General features: G+C 48.8%; 1 protein-coding gene across 2 annotated transcripts in view; it reads left to right on the top strand.

Moving 5' to 3' along the window:
- Positions 1-2,952: 2,952 nt before the first annotated feature.
- The window catches only part of FAM219A (family with sequence similarity 219 member A), a 165,314-nt gene continuing 141,443 nt past the window's right edge, over positions 2,953-26,823 (top strand). The window contains exon 1 of one of the 2 annotated variants that reach the window (XM_063957491.1): positions 2,953-3,125. In XM_063957491.1, the coding sequence (XP_063813561.1) occupies positions 3,066-3,125 (60 nt within the window). In that variant the 5' untranslated portion in view covers positions 2,953-3,065. The remainder of the gene's footprint in view (positions 3,126-26,823) is intronic. The other variant, XM_063957490.1, reaches the window with a different exon arrangement.

Below are 26,823 nucleotides of genomic sequence, written 5' to 3'. Positions count from 1 at the left end.
TGCTGGGTGTAGTCTCTGGGGATGCGGGGTGCTGGGTGTAGTCTCTGGGATTGCAGGGTGCAGTCTCTGGGGTTGCTGGGTGTAGTCTCTGGGGATGCGGGGTGCTGGGTGCAGTCTCTGGGGATGCAGGGTTGCTGGGTACAGTCTCTGGGGATGCAGGGTTGCTGGGTACAGTCTCTGGGGATGCAGGGTGCTGGGTGTAGTCTCTGGGGATGTAGGGTACAGTCTCTGGGGATGCAGAGTGCTGGGTGTAGTCTCTGGGGATGCAGGGTGTAGTCTCTGGGGGTGCTGGGTGTAGTCTCTGGGGATGCAGGGTGCTGGGTGCAGTCTCTGGGGATGCAGGGTGTAGTCTCTGGGGATGCAGGGTGTAGTCTCTGGGGGTGCTGGGTGTAGTCTCTGGGGATGCAGGGTGCTGGGTGCAGTTTCTGGGGATGCTGGGTGTAGGGTGCAGTCTCTGGGGATGCTGGGTGCAGTCTCTGGGGATGCTGGGTGCAGTCTCTGGGGATGCTGGGTGCTGGGTGCAGTCTCTGGGGGTGCTGGGTGTAGTCTCTGGGGTTGCTGGGTGCAGTCTCTGGGGTTGCTGGGTGCAGTCTCTGGGGATGTAGGGTGCAGTCTCTGGGGTTGCTGGGTGTAGTCTCTGGGGATGCGGGGTGCTGGGTGCAGTCTCTGGGGGTGCTGGGTGTAGTCTCTGGGGATGCGGGGTGCAGTCTCTGGGGATGCTGGGTGTAGTCTCTGGGGATGCTGGGTGTAGGGTGCAGTCTCTGGGGATGCTGGGTGCAGTCTCTGGGGATGTAGGGTGCAGTCTCTGGGGATGCTGGGTGCTGGGTGCAGTTTCTGGGGATGCTGGGTGTAGGGTGCAGTCTCTGGGGATGCTGGGTGCAGTCTCTGGGGATGCTGGGTGCTGGGTGCAGTTTCTGGGGATGCTGGGTGTAGGGTGCAGTTTCTGGGGATGCTGGGTGTAGGGTGCAGTCTCTGGGGATGCTGGGTGCAGTCTCTGGGGATGCAGGGTGCTGGGTGCAGTTTCTGGGGATGCTGGGTGTAGGGTGCAGTCTCTGGGGATGCTGGGTGCAGTCTCTGGGGATGCAGGGTGCTGGGTGCAGTTTCTGGGGATGCTGGGTGTAGGGTGCAGTCTCTGGGGATGCTGGGTGCAGTCTCTGGGGATGCTGGGTGCAGTCTCTGGGGATGCTGGGTGCTGGGTGCAGTCTCTGGGGGTGCTGGGTGTAGTCTCTGGGGTTGCTGGGTGCAGTCTCTGGGGTTGCTGGGTGCAGTCTCTGGGGATGTAGGGTGCTGGGTGCAGTCTCTGGGGATGCTGGGTGTAGTCTCTGGGGATGCTGGGTGTAGGGTGCAGTCTCTGGGGATGCTGGGTGCAGTCTCTGGGGATGTAGGGTGCAGTCTCTGGGGATGCTGGGTGCTGGGTGCAGTCTCTGGGGATGTAGGGTGCAGTCTCTGGGGATGCAGGGTGCTGGGTGTAGTCTCTGGGGATGTAGGGTGCAGTCTCTGGGGATGCAGGGTGCAGTCTCTGGGGATGCAGGGTGTAGGGTGTAGTCTCTGGGGATGTAGGGTGCAGTCTCTGGGGATGCGGGGTGCTGGGTGTAGTCTCTGGGGATGCAGGGTGCAGTCTCTGGGGATGTAGGGTGCAGTCTCTGGGGATGCAGGGTGCTGGGTGTAGTCTCTGGGGATGCAGGGTGCAGTCTCTGGGGATGTAGGGTGCAGTCTCTGGGGATGCAGGGTGCTGGGTGTAGTCTCTGGGGATGCTGGGTGCAGTCTCTGGGGATGCAGGGTGCTGGGTGTAGTCTCTGGGGATGCAGGGTGCTGGGTGCAGTCTCTGGGGATGTAGGGTGCAGTCTCTGGGGATGCAGGGTGCTGGGTGTAGTCTCTGGGGTTGCTGGGTGTAGTCTCTGGGGATGCAGGGTGCTGGGTGTAGTCTCTGGGGATGCAGGGTGCTGGGTGCAGTCTCTGGGGATGTAGGGTGCAGTCTCTGGGGATGCAGGGTGCTGGGTGTAGTCTCTGGGGTTGCTGGGTGTAGTCTCTGGGGATGCTGGGTGTAGGGTGCAGTCTCTGGGGATGCAGGGTGCAGTCTCTGGGGATGCTGGGTGCAGTCTCTGGGGATGCAGGGTGCAGTCTCTGGGGATGCAGGGTGCTGGGTGTAGTCTCTGGGGATGCTGGGTGCAGTCTCTGGGGGTGCTGGGTGTAGTCTCTGGGGATGCTGGGTGTAGGGTGCAGTCTCTGGGGATGCAGGGTGCAGTCTCTGGGGATGCTGGGTGCAGTCTCTGGGGGTGCTGGGTGTAGTCTCTGGGGTTGCTGGGTGCAGTCTCTGGGGTTGCTGGGTGCAGTCTCTGGGGATGTAGGGTGCAGTCTCTGGGGTTGCTGGGTGTAGTCTCTGGGGATGCGGGGTGCTGGGTGCAGTCTCTGGGGATGCTGGGTGTAGTCTCTGGGGATGCTGGGTGTAGGGTGCAGTCTCTGGGGATGCTGGGTGCAGTCTCTGGGGATGTAGGGTGCAGTCTCTGGGGATGCTGGGTGCTGGGTGCAGTCTCTGGGTACCACTTCCCCTCCTCATCCTGATGAATCCATGGTAACGGCTACCAGTTACGTAACATATACAGTGACCTCGCCCGTCTGTCAGACTGACTCCGCCCCGCCTATATAACTCCGCCCCATGACATGTCCCCGCCTTTCACCTCTGTTATGTAGAGTACGCTCCGCCTACCTCGTGCAGTCACTGCATTTCGGCCCTCCCCTGTTCCAGTCACCGCCCCGTCCCCAACCCGCCTCTACGTGTCTACACTATGTCCATTGCAGCGCCACCAGCCCCTGTCCCCGCCCTGGGCGTGTCCCCGCATCTGTCGCCGCCCACCCTGGACTACCCTCCCTTTGCTGCCCCGCCTATCCTCTCTGTCCTGAGCAGCGTTCCCCGCCCCTGTCCCCGCCCCTCTCCTGAATAATGCAGCAGCTCCGTGAGTCACAGTGAGGGATGAGGGATCCGGAGCCGCCGCCTCCCCCCCCGCTCTCCTCCCCGCCAGTGTCAGCAGCATCAGCCGCAGAGCCCGGCCCTCAGCTCAGCCACCATGATGGAGGAGATAGACCGCTTCCAGGTGCCCACCGTCCACTCCGAGATGCAGCCCCTGGTAAGTGGCATCGCCCGGGGCCGCTCCCCGCTGTTGTTGTGGCCTGGGATGGGGCGCAGGGGCACAGGGGGTGTCAGGGATGGGGGGCAGGGGCACAGGGGGTGTCAGGGATGGAGGGATGGGTATAGGGGCACAGGGGGTGTCAGGGATGGGGGCAGGGGCACAGGGGGTGTCAGGGATGGGGGGCAGGGGCACAGGGGGTGTCAGGGATGGGTATAGGGGCACAGGGGGTGTCAGGGATGGAGGGATGGGTATAGGGGCACAGGGGGTGTCAGGGATGGAGGGATGGGTATAGGGGCACAGGGGGTGTCAGGGATGGAGGGATGGGTATAGGGGCACGGGGTGTCAGGGATGGAGGGATGGGTATAGGGGCACAGGGGGTGTCAGGGATGGGTATAGGGGCACAGGAGGTGTCAGGGATGGGGATAGGGGCACAGGGGGTGTCAGGGAGGGATGGGGATAGGGGCACAGGGGGTGACAGGGATGGGGGCAGGGGCACAGGGGGTGTCAGGGATGGAGGGATGGGTATAGGGGCACAGGGGGTGTCAGAGATGGGGATAGGGGCACGGGGGGAGGTGTTAGGGATGGAGAGATGGGGGTGTCGGGGATGGGGATAGGGGCACAGAGGGGGGGGTGGTGTTAGGGATGGAGAGATGAGGACAGGGGGTGTCGGGGATGGGTATAGGGGCACAGAGGGGGGGTGTCGGGATGGAGAGACGAGGGCAGGGGGTGTCGGGGATAGGGGCACAGAGGGGGGTGTCGGGGATGGAGAGATGAGGACAGGGGGTGTCGGGGATGGGGATAGGGGCACAGAGGGGGGTGTCGGGGATGGAGAAATGAGGACAGGGGGTGTCGGGGATGGGGATAGGGGCACAGAGGGGGGTGTCGGGGATGGAGAAATGAGGACAGGGGGTGTTAGGGATGGAGAGATGAGGACAGGGGGTGTCGGGGATGGAGAGATGAGGACAGGGGGTGTCGGGGATGGGATTAGGGGCACAGAGGGGGGTGTCGGGGATGGAGAGATGAGGACAGGGGGTGTCGGGGATGGGATTAGGGGCACAGAGGGGGGTGTCGGGGATGGAGAGATGAGGACAGGGGGTGTCGGGGATGGGGATTGGGGCACAGAGGGGGGTGTCGGGGATGGGTATAGGGGCACAGGGGGTGTCAGGGATGGGGATAGGGGCACAGGGGTTGTCAGGGATGGAGGGATGGGGATAGGGGCACGGGTGTTTCGGGGATGGTGAGATGAGGACAGGGGGTGTCAGGGATGGGGGTAGGGGCACGGGGGTGCCGGGGATAGGGGCACAGAGGGGGTGTCGGGGATAGGGGCACAGGGGGGGGGGGTGATGGGGAGAGGGGCACAGGGGGGTGTCGGGGAGGGAGAGATGTGCTATGGGGACACAGGGGGGGTGTCGGGGAGGGAGAGATGTGCTATGGGGACACAGGGGGGTGTCGGGGAGGGAGAGATGTGCTATGGGGACACAGGGGGGGGTGTCGGGGAGGGAGAGATGTGCTATGGGTACACAGGGGGGTGTCGGGGAGGGAGAGATGTGCTATGGGGACACGGGGGTGTCGGGGAGGGAGAGATGTGCTATGGGGACACAGGGGGGGTGTCGGGGAGGGAGAGATGTGCTATGGGGACATAGGGCAGTGGGGTAAGCGTGGTGCTGGCTCGGAGTAGTGAGCTGTGTGTGGTAAGATGTCCCTGTGTGATGCTGTATCTGTGCTATAGGAGCAGTCCTGTGTCGTTCCCACGCTCCCCCCGTGTGACGTTCGGAGGGGCCTTGCTTTGGGAATGCTGTGAGGATGTGCTGCTATAATAGTCTGAGGTCTGGCGGTGCAGGGGTTATTCCTAGTAATGGCTGCCGCTTCCTAATGCCCTCACCTGGGGCTGCGCGGGGTTATTCTGCCTGTCTGTGCTGTGTTGTTATTCAGGGCTGCTCTGTGTTACTGGTGGGGCCTGTAATACACATAACGCCGGCAGTCTGATCACACAGCCCTGTACTCAGCGCTGCGCCGGCATCTGGCTGCTGATGTGCTTGTTATTGATAAATATCATGTGACGGTGGAAGTGCCGCCCCTCTGTTATTGTTCCTCAGCCGCTGCCGCTGCGCGTAGTGGCTGAGACCTATGTGTGTATGTGGATAGATAGATAGAATTATCCATGTGTGGCAGGGCCTGGACTCCGTCCTCATTGCATCACCTGCTGCAGCTGGAAATTTCTGTACAACGGAAGCTTTGTGGCTCGTCCTCAGCCAAACGTTCAGGGGTATTGGCCCTCATTCCGAGTTAATCGCTCGCTAGCTAGTTTTAGCAGCCGTGCAAACGCATAGTCGCCGCCCACGGGGGAGTGTATTTTCGCTTTGCAGGAGTGTGAACGCCTGTGCAGCCGAGCGCCTGCAAACACATTTTGTGCAGAACAAGACCAGCCCTGTAGTTACTTATTCTGTGCGATGATTGCTGCGACGAGTGACACGGTAATGACGTCAGATACCCGCCCAGCCACACGCTCCCAGAAAACGGTCAGTTGACACCCAGAAACTCCCACTTCCTGTCAATCTCCTTGCGTTCGGCTGTGCGATTGGAATCGTCGCTAGAACCTGTGCAAAACCACAAAGGACTTCGTACCCGTACGACGCGCGTGCGCATTGCGGTGCATACGCATGCGCAGATTAGCTGTTTTTTTTTCACTGATCACTACGCAGCGAACAACTGCAGCGAGTGATCGGGTCGGAATGACCCCCATTGTGCGTAAGTCGGCGGGAGTTGTGTACGGAACTATATGTGTCTATCCTCCTGTGTGCCGGCTTATGCGTGTCTGTGGCTGCACGTGTTTGGTTTCGTAGCGTCACCATTATCAGTGCGCACTTGCGACAGCCGTGTTCTTGGTGCAGAACATCGGATGGTTCTCTGCACCATCATTGTGTGCGCCTGCCTCGTTACTCCCTCCCCAGTAATCCGCTGCATGTGGAGATGCGACTGCGTTACGTACAGCGTATGTCTGTGTGCGCTCCGCCGCAGAACGCGCGCAACGATAAGGGCCACAAGATCCGTCCGCAGCGCAGCTATGGTTCCAAGTCCTGTCTGTCAGTTCTTACAGTCAGCGGATGTGCAATCATCAGAGACAGCGAGCGTCCCACCACCTGCGCTATATGGGACATACTGTATTATTGTGTATACGCCGTATCAGCGGCAACCAGCAGGACGCTATCGGGGCTGCGACCATTCTGTCTCATCTTTCCATCCATGTTGCTGAGAGTCATTGTGTTATATCAGTCTGGGCTGTTATGTGTCTGCTCCCGTCTATCTGTATTCCACTCCCTGTGACTAATATACTGATACACATCATACATACGGAGTGTCACACGCAGGGCAATGCCGGGCATGGTGGGGTAATAGTTATACTGGGCTGCGGGGTGTGGCTGTAGGGTGTATCACACACAGGGCAGTGCCGGGCATGGTGGGGTAATAGTTATACTGGGCTGCGGGGTGTGGCTGTAGGGTGTATCACACACAGGACAGTGCCGGGCATGGTGGGGTAATAGTTATACTGGGCTGCGGGGTGTGACTGTAGGGTGTATCACACACAGGGCAGTATCGGGCATGGTGGGGTAATAGTTATACTGGGCTGCGGGGTGTGACTGTAGGGTGTATCACACACAGGGCAGTACCGGGCATGGTGGGGTAATAGTTATACTGGGCTGCGGGGTGTGACTGTAGGGTGTATCACACACAGGGCAGTATCAGGCATGGTGGGGTAATAGTTATACTGGGGTGTGACTGTAGGGTGTATCACACACAGGGCAGTGCCGGGCATGGTGGGGTAATAGTTATACTGGGCTGCGGGGTGTGGCTGTAGGGTGTATCACACACAGGGCAGTGCCGGGCATGGTGGGGTAATAGTTATACTGGGCTGCGGGGTGTGACTGTAGGGTGTATCACACACAGGGCAGTATCAGGCATGGTGGGGTAATAGTTATACTGGGGTGTGACTGTAGGGTGTATCACACACAGGGCAGTGCCGGGCATGGTGGGGTAATAGTTATACTGGGCTGCGGGGTGTGGCTGTAGGGTGTATCACACACAGGGCAGTGCCGGGCATGGTGGGGTAATAGTTATACTGGGCTGCGGGGTGTGGCTGTAGGGTGTATCACACACAGGGCAGTACCGGGCATGGTGGGGTAATAGTTATACTGGGGTGTGACTGTAGGGTGTATCACACACAGGGCAGTGCCGGGCATGGTGGGGTAATAGTTATACTGGGCTGCGGGGTGTGGCTGTAGGGTGTATCACACACAGGGCAGTATCGGGCATGGTGGGGTAATAGTTATACTGGGCTGCGGGGTGTGACTGTAGGGTGTATCACACACAGGGCAGTGCCGGGCATGGTGGGGTAATAGTTATACTGGGCTGCGGGGTGTGGCTGTAGGGTGTATCACACACAGGACAGTGCCGGGCATGGTGGGGTAATAGTTATACTGGGCTGCAGGGTGTGGCTGTAGGGTGTATCACACACAGGGCAGTACCGGGCATGGTGGGGTAATAGTTATACTGGGCTGCGGGGTCCCGGCTGTAGGGTGTATCACACACAGGGCAGTGCCGGGCATGGTGGGGTAATAGTTATACTGGGCTGTGGGGTCCGGCTGTAGGGTGTATCACACACAGGACAGTGCCGGGCATGGTGGGGTAATAGTTATACTGGGGTGTGACTGTAGGGTGTATCACACACAGGGCAGTACCGGGCATGGTGGGGTAATAGTTTTACTGGGCTGCGGGGTGTGACTGTAGGGTGTATCACACACAGGACAGTGTCGGGCATGGTGGGGTAATAGTTATACTGGGCTGTAGGGTGTATCACACACAGGGCAGTATCGGGCATGGTGGGGTAATAGTTATACTGGGCTGCGGGGTGTGGCTGTAGGGTGTATCACACACAGGGCAGTATCGGGCATGGTGGGGTAATAGTTATACTGGGGTGTGGCTGTAGGGTGTATCACACACAGGGCAGTACCGGGCATGGTGGGGTAATAGTTATACTGGGGTGTGGCTGTAGGGTGTATCACACACAGGACAGTGCCGGGCATGGTGGGGTAATAGTTATACTGGGCTGCGGGGTGTGACTGTAGGGTGTATCACACACAGGGCAGTACCGGGCATGGTGGGGTAATAGTTATACTGGGCTGCGGGGTCCCGGCTGTAGGGTGTATCACACACAGGGCAGTGCCGGGCATGGTGGGGTAATAGTTATACTGGGCTGTGGGGTCCGGCTGTAGGGTGTATCACACACAGGACAGTGCCGGGCATGGTGGGGTAATAGATATACTGGGGTGTGACTGTAGGGTGTATCACACACAGGGCAGTACCGGGCATGGTGGGGTAATAGTTATACTGGGCTGCAGGGTGTGGCTGTAGGGTGTATCACACACAGGGCAGTACCGGGCATGGTGGGGTAATAGTTATACTGGGCTGCGGGGTGTGACTGTAGGGTGTATCACACACAGGGCAGTGTCGGGCATGGTGGGGTAATAGTTATACTGGGCTGCGGGGTGTGGCTGTAGGGTGTATCACACACAGGGCAGTATCGGGCATGGTGGGGTAATAGTTATACTGGGCTGCGGGGTGTGGCTGTAGGGTGTATCACACACAGGGCAGTATCGGGCATGGTGGGGTAATAGTTATACTGGGCTGCGGGGTGTGGCTGTAGGGTGTATCACACACAGGGCAGTATCGGGCATGGTGGGGTAATAGTTATACAGGGCTGCGGGGTGTGGCTGTAGTGTGTATCACACACAGGGCAGTGCCGGGCATGGTGGGGTAATAGTTATACTGGGGTGTGGCTGTAGGGTGTATCACACACAGGGCAGTGCCGGGCATGGTGGGGTAATAGTTATACTGGGGTGTGGCTGTAGTGTGTATTACACACAGGGCAGTGCCGGGCATGGTGGGGTAATAGTTATACTGGGGTGTGGCTGTAGGGTGTATCACACACAGGGCAGTGCCGGGCATGGTGGGGTAATAGTTATACTGGGCTGCGGGGTGTGACTGTAGGGTGTATCACACAGGTCAGTGTCAGGCATGAGGGTCATTCCGAGTTGTTGGCTCGCTAGCTGCTTTTAGCAGCATTGCACACGCTAGGCCGCCGCCCTCTGGGAGTGTATCTTAGCTTAGCAGAATAGTGAACGAAACATTAGCAGAACTGCTACTAAATAATTCCCTGTAGTTTCTGAGTAGCTCCAGACCTACTCCTACACTGCGATCACCTCAGTCCGTTTAGTTCCTGGTTTGACGTCACACACACGCCCTGCGTTCGGCCAGCCCCTCCCCCATTTCTCCAGACACTCCCGCGTTTTTCCCTGACATGCCTGCGTTTTTTAGCACACTCCCGGAAAACGCTCAGTTACCACCCAGAAATGCTCACCGATCAGCAGTGCGACTGAAAATCGTCGCTCGAACACCAGCAAATCTACTAAGTTTTGTGTTAAATTACTTAGCGCATGCGCACTGCATACCATTCACATGCGCAGTTAGCAACAAATCGCAGCATAGCGAAAATCGGCAACGAGCGAACAACTCTGAATGAGCACCGGGATACGCTTGCGGTGGGCTGTAAGTGTACAGACACCCTTTTGTTTCAAAAACTGTGCAGGTAATGGGAAAACTGAACACTGTAGTAAGGTATGGGTGAGGTGGGCTAGCTTTTATGTACTGAACATGGGCGCCATGTTAAAATCGGCCATCTTGAATCTAAGTCAGTTTTCCCATTTCCTGTACAGTTTCTGAAACAAAAGGGTGTACAGCGACACTTGAATCACCCTACAGTATTAATAACGCTATACTTTGACACAAAGGATAAATATAAGTATTAATGGCACTATACTGGGAACTACTGAGGAGGAAAGGGATCTAGGAGTCACTATTTCAGGTGACATAAAGGATAAATATAGTATTATTGGCACTATACTGGAAACTACTGAGGAGGAAAGGGATCTAGGAGTCACTATTTCAGGTGACATAAAGGATAAATATAGTATTAATGGCACTATACTGGGAACTACTGAGGAGGAAAGGGATCTAGGAGTCACTATTCCAGGTGACATAAAGGATAAATATAGTATTAATGGCACCATACTGGAAACTACTGAGGAGGAAAGGGATCTAAGAGTCACTATATCAGGTGACATAAAGGATAAATATAGTATTAATGGCATTATACTCGGAACTACTGAGGAGGAAAGGGATCTAGGAGTCAATATCTTAGGTAACATAAAGGATAAATATAGTATTAATGGCGCTATACTGGGAACTACTGAGGAGGAAAGGGATCTAGGAGTCACTATGTCAGGTGACATAAAGCATAAATATAGTATTAATGGCACTATACTGGGAACTACTGAGGAGGAAAAGGATCTAGGAGTCACTATTCCAGGTGACATGAAGGATAAATAGAGTATTAATGGCACCATACTGGAAACTACTGATGAGGAAAGGGATCTAGGAGTCACTATCTCAGGTGACATACAGTAAAGGATAAATATAGTATTAATGGCACTATACTGGAAACTACTTAGGAGGAAAGGGATCTAGGAGTCACTATTTCAGGTGACACAACGGATAAATATAAGTATTAATGGCACTATACTGGGAACTACTGAGGAGGAAAGGGATCTAGGAGTCACTATTTCAGGTGACATAAAGGATAAATATAGTATTAATGGCACAATACTGGAAACTACTGAGGAGGAAAGGGATCTAGGAGTCACTATTCCAGGTGACATAAAGGATAAATATAGTATTAATGGCACTATACTGGGAACTACTGAGGAGGAAAGGGATCTAGGACTCACTATTTCAGGTGACATAGAGGATAAATATAGTATTAATGGCAGTATACTGGGAACTACTGATGAGGAAAGGGATCTAGGAGACACTATTTTAGGTGACATAAAGGATAAATATAGTATTAATGGCACTATACTGGAACTACTGAGGAGGAAAGGGATCTAGGAGTCACTATCTCAGGTGACCACATAAAGGATAAATATAGTATTAATGGCACTATACTGGAAACTACTGAGGAGGAAAGGGATCTAGGAGTCACTATTTCAGGTGACATAAAGGATAAATATAGTATTAATGGCACTATACTGGGAACTACTGAGGAGGAAAGGGATCTAGGAGTCACTATTCCAGGTGACATAAAGGATAAATATAGTATTAATGGCACCATACTGGAAACTACCGAGGAGGAAAGGGATCTAGGAGTCACTATATCAGGTGACATAAAGGATAAATATAGTATTAATGGCATTATACTGGGAACTACTGAGGAGGAAAGGGATCTAGGAGTCAAATATCTTAGGTAACATAAAGGATAAATATATTATTAATGGCGCTATACTGGAACCTACTGAGGAGGAAAGGGATCTAGGAGTCACTATTTCAGGTGACATAAAGGATAAATATAGTATTAATGGCACTATACTGGGAACTACTGAGGATGAAAGGGATCTAGGAGTCACTATTCCAGGTGACATGAAGGATAAATAGAGTATTAATGGCACCATACTGGAAACTACTGATGAGGAAAGGGATCTAGGAGTCACTATCTCAGGTGACATACAGTAAAGGATAAATATAGTATTAATGGCACTATACTGGAAACTACTGAGGAGGAAAGGGATCTAGGAGTCACTATTTCAGGTGACATAAAGGATAAATATAGTATTAATGGCACTATACTGGGAACTACTGAGGAGGAAAGGGATCTAGGAGTCACTATTTTAGGTGACATGAAGGATAAATAGAGTATTAATGGCACCATACTGGAAACTACTGATGAGGAAAGGAATCTAGGAGTCACTATTTTAGGTGACATGAAGGATAAATAGAGTATTAATGGCACCATACTGGAAACTACTGATGAGGAAAGGGATCTAGGAGTCACTATCTCAGGTGACATACAGTAAAGGATAAATATAGTATGAATGGCACCTACTGAGGAGGAAAGGGATCTAGGAGACACTATTTCAGGTGACATAAAGGATAAATATAGTATTAATGGCACTATACTGGAACTACTGAGGAGGAAGGGGATCTAGGAGTCTCTATATCAGGTGACATAAAGGATAAATATAGTATTAATGGCATTATACTGGGAACTACTGAGGAGGAAAGGGATCTAGGAGTCACTATTCCAGGTGACATAAAGGATAAATATAGTATTAATGGCACCATACTGGAAACTACTGAGGAGAAAAGGGATCTAGGAGTCACTATCTCAGGTGACATAAAGGATAAATATAGTATTAATGGCATTATACTGGGAACTACTGAGGAGGAAAGGGATCTAGGAGTCAATATCTTAGGTAACATAAAGGATAAATATAGTATTAATGGCGCTATACTGGAAACTACTGAGGAGGAAAGGGATCTAGGAGTCACTATTTCAGGTGACATAAAGGATAAATATAGTATTAATGGCACTATACTGGGAACTACTGAGGAGGAAAGGGATCTAGGAGTCACTATTTCAGGTGACATAAAGGATAAATATAGTATTAATGACACTATACTGGAAACTACTGAGGAGGAAAGGGATCTAGACGTCACTATTTCAGGTGATATAAAGGATAAATATAGTATTAATGGCGCTATACTGGTAACTACTGAGGAGGAAAGGGATCTAGGAGTCACTATTCCAGGTGACATAAAGGATACATATAGTATTAATGGTACTATACTGGAACTACTGAGGAGGAAAGGGATCTAGGAGTCACTATCTCAGGTGACCACATAAAGGATAAATATAGTATTAATGGCACTATACTGGGAACTACTGAGGAGGAAAGGGATCTAGGAGTCCCTATTCCAGGTGACATAAAGGATAAATATAGTATTAATGGCACCATACTGGAAACTACTGAGGAGGAAAGGGATCTAGGAGTCACTATCTCAGGTGACATACAGTAAAGGATAAATATAGTATTAATGGCGCTATACTGGAAACTACTGAGGAGGAAAGGGATCTAGGAGTCACTATTTCAGGTGACATAAAGGATAAATATAGTATAATGGCACTATACTGGGAACTACTGAGGAGGAAAGGGATCTAGGAGTCACTATTTCAGGTGATATAAAGGATAAATATAGTATTAATGGCACTATACTGGGAACTACTGAGGAGGAAAGGGATCTAGGAGTCACTATTTCAGGTGACATAAAGGATAAATATAGTATTAATGGTGCTATACTGGGAACTACTGAGGAGGAAAGGGATCTAGGAGTCACTATTTCAGGTGACACAAAGGATAAATATAAGTATTAATGGCACTATACTGGGAACTACTGAGGAGGAAAGGGATCTAGGAGTCACTATTTCAGGTGACATAAAGGATAAATATAGTATTAATGGCACTATACTGGGAACTACTGAGGAGGAAAGGGATCTAGGAGTCCCTATTCCAGGTGACATAAAGGATAAATATAGTATTAATGGCACCATACTGGAAACTACTGAGGAGGAAAGGGATCTAGGAGTCACTATCTCAGGTGACATACAGTAAAGGATAAATATAGTATTAATGGCGCTATACTGGAAACTACTGAGGAGGAAAGGGATCTAGGAGTCACTATTTCAGGTGATATAAAGGATAAATATAGTATTAATGGCACTATACTGGGAACTACTGAGGAGGAAAGGGATCTAGGAGTCACTATTTCAGGTGACATAAAGGATAAATATAGTATTAATGGCACTATACTGGGAACTACTGAGGAGGAAAGGGATCTAGGAGTCCCTATTCCAGGTGACATAAAGGATAAATATAGTATTAATGGCACCATCCTGGAAACTACCTAGGAGGAAAGGGATCTAGGAGTCACTATCTCAGGTGACATACAGTAAAGGATAAATATAGTATTAATGGCGCTATACTGGAAACTACTGAGGAGGAAAGGGATCTAGGAGTCACTATTTCAGGTGACATAAAGGATAAATATAGTATAATGGCACTATACTGGGAACTACTGAGGAGGAAAGGGATCTAGGAGTCACTATTTCAGGTGATATAAAGGATAAATATAGTATTAATGGCACTATACTGGGAACTACTGAGGAGGAAAGGGATCTAGGAGTCACTATTTCAGGTGACATAAAGGATAAATATAGTATTAATGGTGCTATACTGGGAACTACTGAGGAGGAAAGGGATCTAGGAGTCACTATTTCAGGTGACACAAAGGATAAATATAAGTATTAATGGCACTATACTGGGAACTACTGAGGAGGAAAGGGATCTAGGAGTCACTATTTCAGGTGACATAAAGGATAAATATAGTATTAATGGCACTATACTGGGAACTACTGAGGAGGAAAGGGATCTAGGAGTCCCTATTCCAGGTGACATAAAGGATAAATATAGTATTAATGGCACCATACTGGAAACTACTGAGGAGGAAAGGGATCTAGGAGTCACTATCTCAGGTGACATACATTAAAGGATAAATATAGTATTAATGGCGCTATACTGGAAACTATTGAGGAGGAAAGGGATCTTAGGAGTCACTATTTCAGGTGATATAAAGGATAAATATAAGTATTAATGGCACTATACTGGGAACTACTGAGGAGGAAAGGGATCTAGGAGTCACTATTTCAGGTGACATAAAGGATAAATATAGTATTAATGGCACTATACTGGGAACTACTGAGGAGGAAAGGGATCTAGGAGTCCCTATTCCAGGTGACATAAAGGATAAATATAGTATTAATGGCACCATACTGGAAACTACTGAGGAGGAAAGGGATCTAGGAGTCACTATCTCAGGTGACATACAGTAAAGGATAAATATAGTATTAATGGCGCTATACTGGAAACTACTGAGGAGGAAAGGGATCTAGGAGTCACTATTTCAGGTGACACAAAGGATAAATATAAGTAATAATGGCACTATACTGGGAACTACTGAGGAGGAAAGGGATCTAGGAGTCACTATTTCAGGTGACATAAAGGATAAATATAATATTAATGGCAGTATACTGGAAACTACTGAGGAGGAAAGGGATCTAGGAGTCACTATTTCAGGTGACATAAAGGATAAATATAGTATTAATGGCACTATACTGGGAACTACTGAGGAGGAAAGGGATCTAGGAGTCACTATCTCAGGTGACATAAAGGATAAATATAGTATTAATGGCACTATACTGGGAACTACTGAGGAGGAAAGGGATCTAGATGTCACTATTTCAGGTGATATAAAGGATAAATATAGTATTAATGGCACTATACTGGAAACTACTGAGGAGGAAAGGGATCTAGGAGTCACTATCTCAGGTGACATAAAGGATAAATATAGTATTAATGGCGCTATACTGGAAACTACTGAGGAGGAAAGGGATCTAGGAGTCACTATTTCAGGTGACATAAAGGATAAATATAATATTAATGGCGCTATACTGGGAGCTACTGAGGAGGAAAGGGATCTAGGAGTCACTATTTCAGGTGACATAAAGGATAAATATAGTATTAATGGCGCTATACTGGAAACTACTGAGGAGGAAAGGGATCTAGGAGTCACTATTTCAGGTGACATAAAGGATAAATATAGTAATAATGGCACTATACTGGGAACTACTGAGGAGGAAAGGGATCTAGGAGTCACTATTTCAGGTGACATAAAGGATAAATATAGTATTAATGGCACTATACTGGAAACTACTGAGGAGGAAAGGGATCTAGGAGTCAATATTTCAGGTGACATAAAGGATAAATATAGTAGTAATAGCACTATACTGGGAACTACTGAGGAGGAAAGGGATCTAGGAGTCACTATCTCAGGTGACATAAAGGATAAATATAGTATTAATGGCACTATACTGGGGACTACTGAGGAGGAAAGGGATCTAGGAGTCACTATCTCAGGTGACATAAAGGATAAATATAGTATTAATGGCACTATACTGGAAACTACTGAGGAGGAAAGGGATCTAGGAGTCACTATCTCAGGTGACATAAAGGATAAATATAGTATTAATGGCAATATACTGGAAACTACTGAGGAGGAAAGGGATCTAGGAGTCACTATTTCAGGTGATATAAAGGATAAATATAGTATTAATGGCACTATACTGGGAACTACTGAGGAGGAAAGGGATCTAGGAGTCACTATTTCAGGTGACAAAGGATAAATATAGTATTAATGGCACTATACTGGGAACTACTGAGGAGGAAAGGGATCTAGGAGTCACTATCTTAGGTGACATAAAGGATAAATATAGTATTAATGGCACTATACTGGGAACTACTGAGGAGGAGAGGGATCTAGGAGTCACTATTTCAGGTGACTTAAAGGCAGGTAAGCAATGTAACAAAGCAATGAGGAAGGCTAGTCAGATGCTTGGTGCATTGGGAGAGGAATCAGCAGCAGAAAGAAGTAATAATGCCACTGTATAGGTCATTGGTACGGCCTCATCTAGAATACTGTGTCCAGTTCTGGAGGCCATATCTTCAGAAGGATATAAATACATTAGAGACTGTACAAAGAAGGGCAACTAACATGGTGCATGGCCTACATCACACAACATACCCAGAAAGACTATGAAATCTCATTATAGTGTGGGGCAGAGAAGGGAAATGGAGGACATGATAGAGACTGTCACATATATCAGGGGTATTATTAGGGTACAGGAGGGAGACATTCCTCACATGGAGAGAAATATTAGAACTCAGGAACATACAGTGAAAATGGAGGGAGGTTCAGGGGAAATTTGAGAAAAAATAACTTCACAGAAAGGGTAGTGGACAAGTGGAATAGCCTCCCATCAGAGGTGGTAGAGGGTACGTCAGTAGAGGAATGTAACATGCATGGGATAGACATAAGGATATCCTTACACAGAAATAAGGTTCAGAAGGGTTTGCGATTGCCTAATGAATTAAAAAACTAAATGGGCCGAGTGGTTCTTATCTGCCGTCACATTCTATGTTTCTCTGACATCATCGCTTGTCCTATATCTGTGACGGTAAAACTGCGTCAATGGGTTGTCGCTGGCGGTTTGTGATGTCGCTGTGGAGGGAAAGAGATTTAGCCATGAAACAAAGAATTGAACAGATAATTACTCTGCAATAGCATTTGCTTAATAACTTCAGATAAGGACGGGAATATTTGCACTTTAAAGAACAAATTATATGTAAATCTAATCACTACATAAAAGTCCTTTTGTAATTACACAACCTGCAGTATCCGGAAGGTGATGACACAATACACAACTGTCCGTGTCACCTTTCATATACAATACAACGTTACAGAACTATTTGTTACGTTCCTGACATTAATCTCCTCTCTGACCTCATTATATAAAACATTAATCTTGCTGATTATTATGATTACTGTCATTAATATATAAGTTGTGTTGAAGCGATCAGACACATTATAGAATGTTCCGGCAGTCTTTATCGCTGCGGCTGGTGATGATGAGGGTCTGCGTAGGTTTCCTGCATCTTACACTACTTATATCGTACACATCATTATATACGTCACGTTATACATTGGCGTTCCCATATGCAGTGTGGCAGGAAGGAGAATTCCCACGTGTTGTGTGAAGGGAAAACGACGCAAGCAGAGGGGTTGGTATCTAATTTTGCTTTCATTAATAAGTATTTAGTGACTGTTCTCTATTATGTATATGACCCTGCATTATTATATTGTATACAAAAACAGGGTAATATGACTGCTATGATGCTGTACTGTATCCCCCATCTCTCCTATCTGCAGGCTATTGCAGCTCTGTCCTATCTACACTGCGGGGCTTATTTACTGAAACAAAGCAGACTGACTTCAGTGTTTTTACCCGCAGTATATAGATCAGCAGTGCTATGAAGTGTAGCGCCAGGTGCTGTATTGCAGTATATAGAACAGCAGTGCTATGAAGTGTAACGCCAGGTGCTGTATTGCAGTATATAGAACAGCAGTACTATGAAGTGTAGCACCAGGTGTTGTATTGCAGTATATAGAGCAGCAATGCTATAAAGTGTAGCGCCAGGTGTTGTATTGCAGTATATAGATCAGCAATATTATGAAGTGTAACGCCAGGTGTTGTATTGCACTATATAGAACAGCAATGCTATGAAGTGTAACGCCAGGTGTTCTATTGCAGTATATAGAACACCAATGCAATGAAGTGTAGCGCCAGGTGTTGTATTGCAGTATATAGATCAGCAATATTATGAAGTGTAACGCCAGGTGCTGTATTGCACTATATAGATCACCAATGCTATGAAGTGTAACGCCAGGTGTTGTATTGCAGTATATAGAACAGCAATGCTATGAAGTGTAACGCCAGGTGTTGTATTGCAGTATATAGAACAGCAATGCTATGAAGTGTAACGCCAGGTGCTGTATTGCAGTATATAGATCAGCAGTGCTATGAAGTGTAACGCCAGGTGTTGTATTGCAGGATATAGAGCAGCAATACTATGAAGTGTAACGCCAGGTGTTGTATTGCAGTATATAGAACAGCAGTGCTATGAAGTGTAACGCCAGGTGTTGTATTGCAGTATATAGAACAGCAATGCTATGAAGTGTAACGCCAGGTGTTGTATTGCAGGATATAGAGCAGCAATACTATGAAGTGTAACGCCAGGTGTTGTATTGCAGTATATAGAACAGCAGTGCTATGAAGTGTAACGCCAGGTGTTGTATTGCAGTATATAGAACAGCAATACTATGAAGTGTAACGCCAGGTGTTGTATTGCAGTATATAGAACAGCAATGCTATGAAGTGTAACGCCATGTGTTGTATTGCAGTATATAGAGCAGCAGTGCTATGAAGTGTAACACCAGGTGTTGTATTGCAGTATATAGAGCAGCAATGCTATGAAGTGTAACGCCAGGTGTTGTATTGCAGTATATAGATCAGCAATGCTATGAAGTGTAATGCCAAGTGTTGTATTGCACTATATAGAACAGCAATGCTATGAAGTGTAACGCCAAGTGTTGTATTGCAGTATATAGATCAGCAATACTATAAAGTGTAACGCCAGGTGTTGTATTGCACTATATAGAACAGCAATACTGTGAAGTGTAACGCCAGGTGTTGTATTGTAGTATATAGATCAGCAATGCTAGGAAGTGTAGCGCCAAGTGTTGTATTGCAGTATATAGGGGGTCATTCCGAGTTGTTCGCTCTGCAAAAATCTTCGCATCGCAGCGATTTTCCGCTTAATGCGCATGCGCAATGTCCGCACTGCGACTGCGCCAAGTAAATTTGCTATGCACTTAGGAATTTTACTCACGGCTTTTTCATCGTTCTGGCGATCGTAATGTGATTGACAGGAAATGGGTGTTACTGGGCGGAAACAGGCCGTTTTATGGGCGTGTGGGAAAAAACGCTGGCGTTTCTGGGAGAAACGCGGGAGTGTCTGAAGAAATGGGGGAGTGTCTGGGTGAATGCTGGGGGTCATTCCGAGTTGTTGGCTCGCAAGCGGATTTTAGCAGATTTGCTCATGCTAAGCCGCCGCCTACTGGGAGTGAATCTTAGCATCTTAAAATTGCGAACGATGTATTCGCAATATTGCGATTACACACCTCGTAGCAGTTTCTGAGTAGCTCCAGACTTACTCGGCATCTGCGATCTTTTCAGTGCTTGTCGTTCCTGGTTTGACGTCACAAACACACCCAGCATTCGCCCAGACACTCTTCCGTTTCTCCGGCCACTCCTGCGTTTTTTCCGGAAACGGTAGCGTTTTTTCCCACACGCCCATAAAACGGCCTGTTTCTGCCCAGTAACACCCATTTCCTGTCAATCACATTACGATCGCCAGAACGATGAAAAAGCCGTGAGTAAAATTCCTAAGTGCATAGCAAATTTACTTGGCGCAGTCGCAGTGCAAACATTGCGCATTAAGCGGAAAATCGCTGCGATGCGAAGATTTTTACCGAGCGAACAACTCGGAATGACCCCCGCTGGGTGTGTTTGTGACGTCAAACCAGGAACGACAAGCACTGAAATGATCGCAGATGCCGAGTAAGTCTGGAGCTACTCAGAAACTGCTACGAGGTGTGTAATCGCAATATTGCGAATACATCGTTCGCAATTTTAAGATGCTAAGATTCACTCCCAGTAGGCGGCGGCTTAGCATGAGCAAATCTGCTAAAATCCGCTTGCGAGCGAACAACTCGGAATGACCCCCATAGAGCAGCAATGCTATGAAGTGTAACGCCAGGTGCTGTATTGCAGTATATAGAACACCAATGCTATGAAGTGTAGCGCCAGGTGTTGTATTGCAGTATATAGATCAGCAATACTATGAAGTGTAACGCCAGGTGTTGTATTGCACTATATAGAACAGCAATGCTATGAAGTATAACGCCAGGTGTTATATTGCACTATATAGAACAGCAATACTATGAAGTGTAACGCCAGGTGTTGTATTGCACTATATAGAACAGCAATACTATGAAGTGTAACGCCAGGTGTTGTATTGCAGTATATAGATCAGCAATGCTATGAAGTGTAACGCCAGGTGTTGTATTGCAGTATATAGAACAGCAATACTATGAAGTGTAACGCCAGGTGTTGTATTGCAGTATATAGAACAGCAATACTATGAAGTGTAACGCCAGGTGTTGTATTGCAGTATATAGAACAGCAGTGCTATGAAGTGTAACGCCAGGTGTTGTATTGCACTATATAGAACAGCAATACTATGAAGTGTAACGCCAGGTGTTATATTGCAGTAAATAGAACAGCAATACTAAGAAGTGTAACGCCAGGTGTTGTATTGCAGTGTATAGAACAGCAATACTGTGAAGTGTAACGCCAGGTGTTGTATTGCAGTATATAGAACAGCAATACTGTGAAGTGTAACGCCAGGTGTCACGGACCCCGGCCGCCCCACTCTCCGGATACACAAATCCGAGAGTTGTGCCAGTGCCGTGCGAATCAACGCCGCCACCAGCAAATACTTTTCAACGTATTATGGACGTTTCAGGCGTCTTTAGCTTTACCTGTAACCACCAATCTCAATATCTCATGAAAAAATAGGTAACATGTACTTCACTTGGCTTGGGTTCAAGAACACAGCAATCAGAACTAAATTATGTTTTTATTATAATTAAGAAATATCTTCGGGTTTACAAGGGTAAAAAGATTACAACGAATATAAAGAATTTTAGAAAAGATATACAGGTTACTAGCAGTCTCAATAAACAAAAAGGGAATAAAGCAAATCAGAATCTAATTACTCTTACATAGTGCTATAAGGCCCTCATTCAGACCTGGTTTCAAGCAGACAATTTTTGCACTGCTGCGACCAGGTAATCGCCGCCTACAGGGGGTAATCGGTGTGCAGGGGTCTCTGCACAGGCCGGGACTTAATCAGCCGCTGTGATGAACCGGACCGATGCTGACATCAGAATACCTCCTTCCGAACGGATGGACACGCCCGGACACTCCCTGGAAACGGTCAGTTGCCACCCACAAATGGCCTCTTCCTGTCAATCTTTCTATAGCCGGTGTGATCGCTTTCTTCATAAAATCCGTTGCTGTCTGGCGATCCCCGGCGTGCGTCGCACCTGCTCATTGCGGTGTATACACATGCGCAGTTCAGACCCGATTGCACCGCTGCAAAAAAAGCTAGCGTGCGATCTGGTCTGAATGAGGCCCTAAATTCTGTGTGAGGAAGCTTCACAAGAAGTGGACATCCATTCAGGCATCGGCAGCCACTTCCATCAAAATGAACAAGGATCTACAGTATCAGTGATTCACATAACATAGTATATAGTTGTTGTATTGCAGTATATAGAACAGCAATACTATGAAGTGTAGTGCCAAGTATTGTATTGCAGTTTCACATTTTTTGGCCAAAAATGCAGAAAATGGTTAGCCTTGAACAGCCGCCGTTTAGTAAATGTTCCCTGCTCACTTCTATGTTGTATCTCCAGATTATCTCTACGTCCTGTCTACGCGTTCACTGCACTCTGTGTACTCTACCGTATCACTGCGATATGTTTACACTGTTGTGGGGAGTAAGAACACACACTTGTACTCCAAACACATGCCTGGGGCAAATACTGCTGTTTTCTACATACAGATGGGTCCTCCGTTTTCTTGGCTGTTTATACGCCTAGACGGAGGCTTAGTCATACCTAGGCGATAGCTTACGTTGTTGAGTTTAATCACGGACAGGCGCGTTGAGGCACGACTAGATACTCAGCATGCAATACACATCACCACCACTGGGTGGCTAATGCTCCACTAATCCAGTACTTTAGATCGATTAGCGGCGGATTGATCTACAGTACAAGCTCTGGCAAACGGTCAGTGACTGTAATGTTAATATACAGTCCTGTACTGCATACTGTACACACAGATGGTGATCAGACGGAGAGAGTAAAAAATAAATAGTTTATACAGACGCAAACGAACGTGTTAGAACACTTGTGTATGCAGACGCAACTAATGTGTGAAAGGAATAATGTAGCTCATTGACTTTAAAGTATGTACAGTGCACTAAAATAAGAATTTACTCACCGGTAATTCTATTTCTCATAGTCCGTAGTGGATGCTGGGGACTCCGTAAGGACCATGGGGATTAGCGGCTCCGCAGGAGAATGGGCACAACTATAAAGAAAGCTTTTAGACTACTGGTGTGCACTGGCTCCTCCCACTAAGACCCTCCTCCAGACTTCAGTTAGGATACTGTGCCCGGAAGAGCTGACACAATAAGGAAGGATTTTGAATCCCGGGTAAGACTCATACCAGCCACACCAATCACACCGTATAACTCGTGATACAATACCCAGTTAACAGTATGACAACAACTGAGCCTCTCAACAGATGGCTCAACAATAACCCTTTAGTTAAGCAATAACTAAATACAAGTATTGCAGACAATCCGCACTTGGGATGGGCGCCCAGCATCCACTACGGACTATGAGAAATAGAATTACCGGTGAGTACATTCTTATTTTCTCTAACGTCCTAAGTGGATGCTGGGGACTCCGTAAGGACCATGGGGATTATACCAAAGCTCCCAAACGGGCGGGAGAGTGCGGATGACTCTGCAGCACCGAATGAGCAAACTCAAGGTCCTCCTCAGCCAGGGTGTCAAACTTGTAGAATTTAGCAAACGTGTTTGACCCCGACCAAGTAGCTGCTCGGCAAAGTTGAAGAGCCGAGACCCCTCGGGCAGCCGCCCAAGAAGAGCCCACCTTCCTCGTGGAATGGGCTTTTACTGATTTAGGATGCGGCAGTCCAGCCGTAGAATGTGCAAGCTGAATCGTACTACAGATCCAGCGAGCAATAGTCTGCTTTGAAGCAGGTGCACCCAACTTGTTGGGCGCATACAGGATAAAGAGCGAGTCAGTCTTTCTGACTCCAGCTGTCCTGGAAACATAGATTTTCAGGGCCCTGACTACGTCCAACAACTTGGAAGCCTCCAAGTCATTTGTAGCCGCAGGCACCATGATAGGTTGGTTCAGATGAAAAGCTGATACCACTTTGGGGAGAAACTGGGGACGAGTCCTCAATTCTGCCCTATCCATATGGAAAATCAGATAAGGGCTTTTACATGACAAAGCCGCCAATTCTGATACACGCCTGGCCGAAGCCAAGGCCAACAACATGACCACTTTCCACGTGAGATATTTCAAATCCACTGTTTTCAGTGGCTCAAACCAATGTGACTTTAGGAAATCCAACACCACGTTGAGATCCCAAGGTGCCACTGGAGGCACAAAAGGGGGCTGAATATGCAGCACTCCCTTAACAAAAGTCTGAACTTCAGGTAGTGAAGCCAGTTCTCTCTGGAAGAAAATCGATAGAGCCGAAATCTGGACCTTAATGGAACCCAATTTAAGGCCCATAGTCACCCCTGACTGTAGGAAGTGCAGGAAACGGCCCAGCTGAAATTCCTCGGTTGGGGCCTTCCTGGCCTCACACCACGCAACATATTTCCGCCATATGCGGTGATAATGGTTTGCGGTTACTTCTTTCCTAGCTTTAATCAGCGTAGGAATGACTTCCTCCGGAATGCCCTTTTCCTTCAGGATCCGGTGTTCAACCGCCATGCCGTCAAACGCAGCCGCGGTAAGTCTTGGAACAGACAGGGCCCCTGCTGCAGCAGGTCTTGTCTGAGCGGTAGAGGCCAAGGGTCCTCTGACATCATTTCTTGAAGTTCCGGGTACCAAGCTCTTCTTGGCCAATCCGGAACAATGAGTATAGTTCTTACTCCTCTTCTCCTTATTATCCTCAGTACCTTTGGTATGAGAGGAAGAGGAGGGAACACATAAACCGATCGGTACACCCACGGTGTCACTAGAGCGTCCACAGCTATCGCCTGCGGGTCTCTCGACCTGGCGCAATATTTTTCTAGCTTTTTGTTTAGGCGGGACGCCATCATGTCCACCTGTGGCCTTTTCCAACGGTTTACAATCATTTGAAAGACTTCTGGATGAAGTCCCCACTCTCCCGGGTGGAGGTCGTGCCTGCTGAGGAAGTCTGCTTCCCAGTTGTCCACTCCCGGAATGATCACTGCTGACCGTGCTAACACGTGATTTTCCGCCCATCGGAGAATCCTTGTGGCTTCTGCCATTGCCGTCCTGCTTCTCGTGCCGCCCTGTCGATTTACATGGGCGACCGCCGTGATGTTGTCTGACTGGATCAGTACCGGCTGGTTTTGAAGCAGGGGTTTTGCCTGACTTAGGGCATTGTAAATGGCCCTCAGTTCCAGAATATTTATGTGCAGGGAAGTCTCCTGACTTGACCATAGTCCTTGGAAGTTTCTTCCCTGTGTGACTGCTCCCCAGCCTCGAAGGCTGGCATCCGTGGTCACTAGGACCCAGTCCTGTATGCCGAATCTGCGGCCCTCTTGAAGTTGAGCACTCTGCAGCCACCACAGCAGAGACACCCTTGTCCTTGGAGACAGGGTTATCAGACGATGCATCTGAAGATGCGATCCGGACCACTTGTCCAACAGGTCCCACTGAAAAGTTCTTGCATGAAACCTGCCGAATGGAATCGCTTCGTAGGAAGCTACCATTTTTCCCAGGATCCGCGTGCAGTGATGCACCGACACCTGTTTTGGCTTTAGGAGGCCTCTGACTAGAGATGACAGCTCCTTGGCCTTCTCCTCCGGGAGAAACATTTTTCTCTGTTCTGTGTCCAGAACCATCCCTAGGAACAGCAGACGTGTCGTAGGGACCAGCTGTGACTTTGGAATGTTTAGAATCCAGCCGTGCTGTTGTAGCACTTCCCGAGATAGTGCTACCCCGACCAACAACTGCTCTCTGGACTTCGACTTTATCAGGAGATCGTCCAAGTACGGGATAATTAAAACTCCCTTCTTTCGAAGGAGTATCATCATTTCGGCCATGACCTTGGTAAAGACCCTCGGAGCCGTGGATAGACCGAACGGCAACGTCTGGAATTGGTAATGACAATCCTGTACCACAAATCTGAGGTACTCCTGGTGAGGATGGTAAATGGGGACATGCAGGTAAGCATCCTTGATGTCCAGTGATACCATGTAATCCCCCTCGTCCAGGCTTGCAATAACCGCCCTGAGCGATTCCATCTTGAACTTGAATTTTTTTTATATATGTGTTCAAGGATTTCAAATTTAAAATGGGTCTCACCGAACCGCCGGTTTCGGTACCACAAACATTGTGGAATAGTAACCCCTTCCTTGTTGAAGTAGGGGCACCTTTACTATCACTTGTTGTGAATACAGCTTGTGAATTGCCTGTAACACTGCCTCCCTGCCTGAGGGAGTGGTTGGCAAGGCAGATTTGAGGAAACGGCGGGGGGGGGGGGGGAGGAGACGTCTCGAATTCCAGCTTGTACCCCTGAGATACTACTTGAAGGATCCAGGGATCCACCCGTGAGCGAGCCCACTGATTGCTGAAATATTTGAGACGGGCCCCCACCGTACCTGGCTCCGCCTGTGAAGCCCCAGCGTCATGCTGTGGACTTAGAGGAAGCGGGGGAGGACTTTTGCTCCTGGGAACTGGCTGTATGCTGCAGCTTCTTTCCCCTACCTCTGCCTCTGGACAGAAAGGACGCGCCTTTAACCCGCTTGCCCCTATTGGGCCGAAAGGACTGTACCTGATAATACGGTGCTTTCTTTGGTTGTGAGGGAACATGGGGTAAAAATGTAGACTTCCCAGCTGTTGCTGTTGAAACGAGGTCCGAGAGACCATCCCCGAACAACTCCTCACCCTTATAAGGCAGAACTTCCATGTGTCGTTTGGAATCTGCATCTCCTGTCCACTGCCGGGTCCATAACCCTCTCCTGGCAGAAATGGACATTGCACTAATTTTGGATGCCAGCCGGCAAATATCCCTCTGTGCATCCCTCATGTATAAAAGTGCGTCTTTTATATGCTCTACGTTTAGCAATATAGTGTCCCTGTCTAGGGTATCTATATTTTCTGACAGGGAATCTGACCACGCAGCAGCAGCACTGCACATCCAGGCTGAAGCAATAGCCGGTCTCAGTATAACACCTGTGTGTGTGTGTGTATATAGAAAGCAGGAGGCTATCCTGAAATCTATATCAGCAGATTCCTTCAGGGCGGCCGTATCCGGAGACGGTAGTGCCACCTTCTTTGACAAGCGTGTGAGCGCTTTATCCACCCTAGGGGATGTTTCCCAGCGTGACCTATCCTCTGGCGGGAAAGGGTACGCCATTAGTAACCT

This window comes from Pseudophryne corroboree, chromosome 1, assembly GCF_028390025.1.
Source record: "Pseudophryne corroboree isolate aPseCor3 chromosome 1, aPseCor3.hap2, whole genome shotgun sequence".
Lineage (NCBI taxonomy): Eukaryota > Metazoa > Chordata > Amphibia > Anura > Myobatrachidae > Pseudophryne > Pseudophryne corroboree.
The sequence above is the reverse complement of the archived record's forward strand: the minus strand, read 5'-3'. Positions and strand labels throughout refer to the sequence as shown.